The sequence below is a fragment of the Chelmon rostratus genome, chromosome 10, assembly GCF_017976325.1.
Source record: "Chelmon rostratus isolate fCheRos1 chromosome 10, fCheRos1.pri, whole genome shotgun sequence".
Lineage (NCBI taxonomy): Eukaryota > Metazoa > Chordata > Actinopteri > Chaetodontiformes > Chaetodontidae > Chelmon > Chelmon rostratus.
In genome coordinates, this window is record NC_055667.1 from 14089036 (window position 1) to 14098605 (window position 9570).

At 44.1% G+C, this 9570-nt stretch overlaps 1 protein-coding gene across 1 annotated transcript; it reads left to right on the forward strand.

Moving 5' to 3' along the window:
- Nucleotides 1-7452: 7452 nt before the first annotated feature.
- On the forward strand, nt 7453-8526 carry neurod4 (neuronal differentiation 4). Its single transcript, XM_041946475.1, has one exon. The coding sequence runs from the start codon at nt 7453-7455 to the stop codon at nt 8524-8526; it is 1074 nt and encodes a 357-aa protein (XP_041802409.1).
- Nucleotides 8527-9570: the final 1044 nt, after the last annotated feature.

Sequence of the window (9570 nt, forward strand, 5' to 3'; positions counted from 1 at the left end):
GTTTGTAGGCTACACGCATGAATTACAGGACATTTTAAGTACAGCTACATTACAACCAAGGCAGTAGTTCCAAAGAGTGCCACTAGATGTCACTCTTACACAACAGGAAGACACGGCATCAACTCGTTTTTACTCGATAAAAAGAAATTCACAGAGACCTTGTGACTCATTTTTGTAATAATAATAATAATAATAATAATAATAATAATAATAATAATAATAATAATAATAATAATAATAATAATAATAATAATAGTGATCTATCTATCTATCTATCTATCTATCTATCTATCTATCTATCTATCTATCTATCTATCTATCATTTAGAAGTGACATATAAAGTGACGTTAAATGATTCAGGATTCAGTGTCACTGTGCAGATTTACAACTTCTGGCGTCACTCTATCCGCTCCTCCAATAATCAATGTTCTCCACTCCTCAGCGGATATTGGGCCACAATCCATCGCGCGCTCAATGGGCCTTGAAATCACCGTTTATGTGGCTCTAGCGTCAAAACAATAGCGACATAAGACCCTTGCTGTGAGACCAACGGCACTTCTGGCGCTTTAACAGAGGATCGAACATGCAAAGTGGAGAAAAAAAGAAGAAAGACCTCCAACAAAGTCATTTCGAAAATCCCGAAATCAAACACAGGTTCAAACGCAGAGCAGTTTTTTTTTATGATTTCATTCTTGAGATGTTAATAAATTCTGTCAGTCTATTCAGCTGCCAGCTGATTGCTGATGAGTCTGCCGAGCAGACAGCTCAGTTTAAGAAGATTAGCAGTGCCTCACGTTTTCCTCATCATCTGCAACAATAATCCACCACAAGAGGCTAATAATAACAGGAATATCCTATATGTCTGCAATCAAATAGATTATCTACAATATATGCCGTAATTAGGAAATTGAAATATTATCCTATTATGATATTCAGGTGTCTGGACAGTTCTTAACATGTCTGAAATTAATTCTCAAAATTATTAGACACTTAATTGGAAAAATTACCAACATTTTTCTTTCTTTCATTTTGTGTGCAGTGTTCTGAAAGCAAATTCAATTACTCCAACTTAAAGGAAATGTTTCAACAGATCCTCTGAGGTGCCCCAACTGACTAATGAAATTATGGCAGTTCTCCCACCTAATGCCATTCAAAGTCCCCCCCTGCTACAGCAAATCTCCAAACCACCTGATTTATTTTTAATGATATTACACCCTTCAGTCGGCTGTGTCATGGTAATAATCGGGGCTGCTCCAGCTGCCTCTAGATCACATTAGCCAGGCTTAATATTGACAGTGCCGGGCCCACTAAACAATGAGGCTATGGGGAAAGGGAGCTTAGAGGCTGCCTAGCCAATGGGCATACTGCAGGAGGTAGAGGAGATGCAGGCCGGGATGCTCCAGTTCCCTATGCCCTGGAGGACTGGCACCATCATTAGGCAGCTTCTTCTATAGTCCTGTGGAGCTTTAAACCCACCACTACCAGATCCAGACCCCACCCAGGCCCCAGACATCAAAACCATACTGACAAGGGACCATGAAACTAGTGGCAACTTGATTCCCTGCTATTCTTTCGCCGGATGGAGAGACCTGCCAGGACAACAGCTCAGCAGCTGCACCTTGCGTAGGTTCCTGCTGTGACAAAGTCCTTGGAAGGCTTGGAGTGAACTACTCTGCAGGGCTCACCTTGGGACAGCATGAAATCAGCTGTAAGAAGTTCATCTTCAAGACTGAAGACAAATATAAAGCAATTTTGGATTCCTGCAGAAATAAAAAAAGGCTACTAAAAACAAACTCAATCACTCACGGAATATTTTTACATTCAGAATTTGATCAATATTTTGTTATTTTGGGTTCTACACACCAAAATGCAAGAAAAACCTTTTGCAATCTGATTTGATTAGAGAAGTGCTTTTATCCGTTAGACTAATTTATGTTGCAGGCTTGTCTAGTTGCTGTATTTGCATAATGGTCACACTGGGAATCAGACTAGGCCACTTGTGGGACACTTGCACCTGATCACAGAGACACCATGGCTCTTTGCCAATCACACCTCCACAGATGATTCTCGCAATTAAAAATCACCTGTATTTGTCCTTGGATTTGTCTGGTTGTTCAACATCAGTTAGATGTCCCTGTATGCTGAGGTTTTATCTTCTGTCCCAAATTGTTGTTTGGATCGGAGGGGATTTTGTATGGGGGCCCACAGATTACCGTTGTTGATTAGTGGTTGGGTGTAATCCTTTCAGCCCCTCTCTCTCCAAAACACCCCTGGGATATGGCCATCTCCCTGAGGACCAGCAGCATGGCAGATGGATCCTCCTCCCCCTCTTCTGCCCCCTCTAACAGCACACCCAAAAACACTGTTGATGTCCTGGGACGGAGGTTGTAAAGTATCCTGAATATGAAACCACAGGCACCTTTGTTTAATGGCTCTCTCCCCACTTAGTGAGAATTGCCCTCAGGCCTGATTCCCATTCTGTAGCTACATTTCTGCCCGATTGGAATGTCTTCCAAATCCATTAGCCTAGAGGAAGACGAATAAGCGGCAAACAATCTGCTCTTATAGCCTGGATGAAATGCTGCTAGATCTTATCCAGACTCACTCTGTGAACCAGGAGAACCCTAAGTTGTTGACATCATAGTTTTATGGACATGGCAAACCATTTGCCAAAAATGTATTGTGCTGGTGTGAAGTCAAACATGGGATTATATTCCCGACACAGGGAGACGAAGACAACTGTCCGCTTGTCTGTGGGGCATCAGTTCACACACATGCTTTTTTGAGTCTACAGCTATCATGTGTCCTGTGTGTTCATGTGCAAAGACATCATGTGCTGTATGTTGGCTGCAGGTGGCACAGGGGAAGCTTGGCAGTTGTGAACCTGAATTTATGCAATAATTTCCATCATTATTACAGTTTGATTTTCACCTAGAGAAAAAAAAATGGTGTACGAAGGACATCATTGAAGTTCTGCTTTGAAATAATTCAATGTTTCTATTTATCTGAAATTTCTTTGAATGAAAAATGAACCAATGCTGGAATAATCACTTATCATCAAGAGATTTATCTCAGGTTAAAAGTCCATGATTCATGACTCTGTGTGTGTGTGTGTGTGTGTGTGTTTGAGTGTGTGAGACCACTGATGTTCCCCTGTGTGCAGCAGAGTCAGTAGGCCTGTCAGTCTCTCCCTCAGGAAAGTCTGCTATGTAACCATATTCAGCCTCAGTGAGCAGCAAATGGAGGGAACAGAGCTCTGGGACTTCTTAACACACACACACACACACACACACACACACACACACACACACACACACACAGACACACACACACACACACACACAAACAAACAATTGCTGTATACAATATGCTGTAACAATAAAATGGTAACTTGATAACAATCAGATAAAGTCTATACGCACAAAAAAACTTGCTGAAGGAACTTTTGATCCCTCAGTAGTACAAAAAAATGTGTATAAATACAAAATGATGACGTTACCATACTTTTATATCTAGTTCGACAACAATACAATTTCATCTATAGTCTCACCATCGTGTGCCACATCACCCCCGCCCCTCACCACGCCAGCCCCTCTCGCAAATCCACGCTCCCTCCATCTTTTATGATCACTACAAGGGGCTCAGCTTTCAGGAGCGGTCCAGGGAGCATGTGTGTAGAGCTTTAATTCCTATTGTATTCGTGCAGTCTTGGTGTGTGTGAGTGTGTCTGTGTTTTAGCAATAGAGGGAGAGGGAGATAGAGATGAAGAAAAAGACAGGAACAAGGACCCATCTGTCAGTGCAGCGCACCAAACCCTCCCATTCCTCTCTGAGTCCCAGGAGACAAGAGCGAGAGACAACTCACTTGTGGCAGTGCTTTTTATAAGGAAGGGGGACACCCCGATTAATAGCAACAACACTTAAATAGCTAATCTAAGACTGGTACTCTTTTGGTCAAATCTTTAAACAAAAACTTGTTTTGGACAGCTCATGCATAAAATTGAGCATTCATGTTAGCCAGTTTTTGCACTGAACACTAAAAACACACAGAATTTTCTTAGAATTTTTTCCTATATGCACTTTAAATCTCTTAGGGACACACTTGAGTCAGTAAAGCACTGCACAACTTTGTCAAAAAGTACATTTGCTGGATAAATATTTTAGAGTACCCAGGTTAAATTCATGCAAACTCATCAAAAGTTGGTTCAGATCACATGTGTCCACCATGACCTCTTCCAGAAGGCTGGCTATCTATGTTACTGCTTGTATGGGAGCGGGACACAATTCCCTCTTCGTTAGTCAGTCAGTCAGTCATTTGGGAAACCGATGGGGATTGCCGGAGACTGCCGGGCTCCAATTCCCCATGCAGGCTGCAGGTGTGGTGGAGGCCATGCTCACACTCATGGGACAGAGGAGTAGTGTGTTTGGGGGGTTAGGGGTGCATGTACCTGGGGAGCTTTGGGCACATCACATTAGTTGTTGATGTACACACACACATGCAATGTCTGGTTCACATGGGGCAACACACACACACACGGAGGGGGATCCTCTTTCTCTCTGTCCACATGCCTTTGTGGCCAGTGCACTGACCAGGAGTGATTAGGGCCGTTGGAGAGGCGGATAAATGCTGTTTCAGCACGAGACATCATCTTGGGCGAACGGTGACGCGTGAGCACCCAAGCAACAGATGCCCCCACCCCCTCAACGCTTCCTATATCCCGCCATCTGTTAGGGTCTGTTCAATAAATCGTTGGATAAGTGCCTGTTTTTACGCGATGCTGCCGATTAGCCACGTGACCACGTCTTATTTGCGAGACTCGGAAATATATCGCACGCTCAGAAACACAGAGAGCCCGCAGTGCAGTTGACAAAGTTCAGTCTCCCTCAGTCTCGAGCACAGCTGTGCGCAATCGCGCGCACAATGGGATCAATGCGGGGGCACGTGCGACTCGCGAGACCCCGGCTGTCAATGGCCAGTGATGACAATAGACCCCCACTGCGCTGCGGCTCGCCACGCACGAGGACTGGGGGTGTTTATTATGCCATGGCATTTGTCGTCAAAACAGGGGAAAACGCTCAATATTGAGATACGATTAAAAAACAATAAAGGCCATATAGTCACTTCAAGACCTTCACGGATTGCGTTGAAATCAAGTCTTATGGTGGTTGTCAGTAATGTGTTGATGCATTTTTATCAAAACATAGAAATAAAGAAATAAATCTACAAAAAGACCTGACCTACAGTATCTTATAATTATTATTTAATCGATACGCTTTTTAAATGCGTTTTTATAGTACGATTAAGAGTACTATTCCCATTGCCTTTAGCTCACCATAAAGTACCTGTCTGTTCATCATTACACCAATCGATTCAACAATCACATCGCCCTTGGGGGCAGAATATGACGCTAAAAATGGCAGAAAACAATTGAATTTGTGGGTGAACAGCGCACACACCTGCTCTCTGCGCACTAAGCTGTCAAAATCACTTAAATACGCACACATGGAAGAGCGTCTCTTCCCTCGGCGAAGACCAGGCCTACACTGTGTTTAATGAAGTGGAAAATTCCTAATCCAACCGACTAATGAAGAGATAGACAATCGATTAAGACAGTTAACACACAGCATTGAAACTGAACAGAAGATTTTTTTTTTTGCTTAGCTACATATTTCCAAGTGTGACGATGTATAATGTCGTATTAAGATGAACATTTTTACAGGCTATTATGCGGGACCTGGTCGCAACATCATCCCATATTGAGACAGGCGTTACACCGAATCTGTGACCGTTAGAGTCTGTATAGAGACAGAGGGTGAAAAAAAAAAAGTGGACAGAAAACACTGGCCTTCATTTCTGCTGATCGCTATTGAACTTATAAGAAATATGCATTTGTCAAGACTAAATAAAAAACTTGTTGGCAGATTATCAGGGTGAGATGCAGCTAAGGAAGTTGGTGTTTGTACGGTGAAGGGAAATAATCTGTGGCTGATGAAAACTATGTGTGATGGTAATGTTCATGTAGATCAACTGTATCATCAGATGCAGTATGTTCCTAATACAACAGCCGTTCTCAGCATCATTTATGATGGCCATTTTTAGAATGTTTTCCAATGTGCGCGCACTTTTCTGCACCGTCCCTTCAGCCTACCAGCCTCTCAGGGTTTCAGGACCTCCTCATTTACAAATAAAGCCGTGTCTGCACGTGCACCCGTGCGCGCGCAGCTTCCCCCCCTAACCCATTTGCTTGGCGAAAACTTTTGGCCACGAGCACGCCACGCGCATTTGGATGAGTTGACGGTGGGTGGGGCGCCCGAGGGAGGGGCTTGAACGGCTAAAGGCAAAAAAAGCAGCCCAGTCGTGCCATTTGGATATGAAAGTTCCACGCGAACTGATGGCTATCTGAAGGAGCAGAAGAGTTCGGCACACTGGTGGACGCACGACGAGAGAAACGCAGCGACTCTGGATTAGTCACTCAGTTGCTGAACTTTTCAAAGCCAGATTTTTGTGTTATTTTTGCGTAGAGTGAGCGGAATCCAAGCAGGTGAGTTTACGCATTTGTTCATTATTAGTCCAGGATGAAGAAAAGCACACCCGACATAGATCTCACCAGTGGTCGAAATTTAGGATGCTAAATTCTGCACATGCACTTGTGTTTGAGGAAAAAAACGCTCATTTATATATATATATATAAAAAAACTGAAATGAAGGTCTTGTATAGACAGCGGTCTTGTAATCACGTTCAGCGTCATACAGTCCAGACACAGTTCCTGCAGATCTGAATTAATAAATTACAGCAATCTGTCCCACTTTTACGCATTAGTGCACAATAATTAACTAGGGCAGTTTTTTCAAAACAATAGCAAATTCTCTGTGCTAGGTCTGCGTTACACTTGAAATATTACTTTAGTTCTTTTTAACTTTTGGGCATATGCATTTATTGTACAAGAAGATGTACAATTTAAAAAAAAAGGAGAAAAACAGTGGGCCAATGTGCGCGGCTCGTTCACGTGTGTGTTGAGTTGTATGTTGCCTATTTAATCTTTGATCTTTATATGCTGAGTAAATCCCGTCGTGTCCCAGATTGACAGCGTCTCTGAAGCGGCTGTAGCTCTAACAGCAGGGGACCATTGAGCCATCTCGTTTTAAAAACAGCCATCTCTTCCTTGATGTCGGAATATCCCAATATTAGACATTTTAAACAGTTGCAGGGTTTCTTCCAAACAGCTTTACCCACCTTCCATTGAGTAAGACGGGTAGCTGTCCACACTGCGGTGCTGAAATCAGAGTCTGTATTCCATGAGAGATGGGGTCTAGTTTCTCTCCCCAGTCAATCAACATTTTATCATGACATTTACACAGCAGGGAGAAGCATCATGCATTTACATTTACAGACATTATTTTCTGAGATTGCGTTTTTTGATTGACTGATTTTTTGTGTTTCTTCAGATCAAAATGATGACCAAGCCATTTGGGAAGAGCGGGGACATGAGCGAGCTGGTGAGCTCCCTCGGCTGGCTGGAGGAGGAGGAGGAGGAGGACGGCAGCTCTCAGGACGGAGAGGAGAGGGGGCACCACGGCCTGACTGTGGGGGGCCGCGTCCGCTCCTGCACAGAACTGGGCAGCGAGGACATGGAGGAAGAAGAGGAGGAGGAGGATGAGGAGGGGATTGGACCAAATGGAGAAAACGCTCCCAAGAGGAGGGGCCCTAAGAAGAAGAAGATGACCAAAGCTAGACAGGAGAGGTTTCGTGCCCGGCGAGTCAAGGCCAACGCCAGAGAACGGTCACGTATGCACGGGCTGAATGATGCCCTGGATAATCTGCGCAGAGTGATGCCCTGCTACTCCAAGACACAGAAGCTGTCAAAGATTGAGACTCTACGGCTGGCACGCAACTACATCTGGGCTCTGTCGGAGGTGCTCGAGAGCGGCCAGTCCCCGGAGAGCCATGGCTTCGTGGAGATGCTCTGTAAAGGTCTGTCTCAGCCCACCAGTAACCTTGTTGCCGGCTGCTTGCAACTGGGACCCAGTCCGATGATGCTCAACAAGCTGGAGGACAAGTGTGGAGGCCCAGGGGTCGGTGGCATGGGGGGTCAGGCTTGCCATCCCCTCAGCTACCCATCTCCAGGCCTTCCCAGCCCCCCGTACGGCTCCCTGGAGGCTTCCCACCTCCTCCATATGAAGGGATTCAAGGGGCCTGTATATGACAACCCCTCCCCTAACGAGTGCAGCAGTGGCACCCCACCGTACGACGGGCCCCTCACTCCCCCTCTGAGCATCAGTGGCAACTTTGCCCTGAAGCAAGAGCCTTCTCCCCACGAGTCCGAGAGGAACCACACGCCCCACGCCGGCCACCATGCCCACTACCTCTCGTCCCACCATTACCCCACTTCCACGACTGCCGGCCTACCAGGGGGGCCTCAGGGTCACCCACTTTTTCAGGCTTCACGCTATGAGCTGCCCCTGGATATGGCCTTTGACTCCTTCGCTCCCTCTCACCTGATCACGTCTCAGATGGGCGCCATCTGAAATGTGAACATGAACAGCTGAGAGGACCAGGGACTGACTTTGCTATGAAACTGGCCCGGAGAGAAACACTGTCCTTGAATAAACTGCTGTAAACTATGGCTGCGGTACTGACTGTATAGAGAAAATGGTTTCCATTTAAGTTGTCTAGTACTCTGGGAGAGCACTGAATGCTCAGAGAGAGACTCAACACCTCAACTCAATCTACCTGATACAAACACGCACCCATGATTTTTAATAGTTTATTTATTCTTTTCTGTCATGATTACATGTTGGTTTTTGGATAATAATTTTCTCCGAAGAAGTTGCCCCCTCAGTCGTTACAGTGATTAAACTTTATTTTACCAAATTGGTCACACTCAAGCATTACACAGACAGGATTGTGTAAGTGTAGGGATTGAACAGAAACATGAAAAAAGTTTGTTAGACCTGCATAGCAAAAGAAATTAATGAGTCATCCAACCTAAACTTAATTTGTGCACTGGGGCCTACAACCAATGTCCCCCTCGGCATAAGAAAAAGCAATGCATTTTATTTATATCTGTATTTAATATTTATTTTGATAACGTCTTGTCCTTTTTATATTTTTCTCAGCACAGTTTTTGTTTCACTGTCTTCTTGGTTTGTTGTCAGCCACTGGCAACCGTACTGTATTTAAATTATTTATTTGAGGTCTTTCAGGTAATTGTTCATTTGGTGTCACAATTTTTGTCATACTGTACTGTAAATATTTTGCTGTTTCGCACTTAATTGAATAAATATTCTTATATTATATGCTATTTCCATAGTAACAATATTTGCCATGTGCTTTCTTCTGCTATGCTGCCATCCTGTACTTAACTCTAAGTTCAACACAGAGCTCATGTCTCCTAATGTTTTTTATTTAACATTTCCGCATTGGCAGGAATACTTCAGGGACCATAAGTCAGAGGAGTAGTTTTGACCATTTTCTGCAAATTCAAACAAAATCCAGATTAAGTAAATTAGATTGCAATTACTCTATTTTTAACAATGTCAGTTCACGTCATGCTCTGAAAGTTCCCTTTG

What these genes read in the sequence shown, in the direction of transcription:
- neurod4 (XM_041946475.1), top strand. Translation starts at nt 7,453, where the DNA reads ATGATGACCAAGCCATTTGGGAAGAGCGGGGACATGAGCGAGCTGGTG.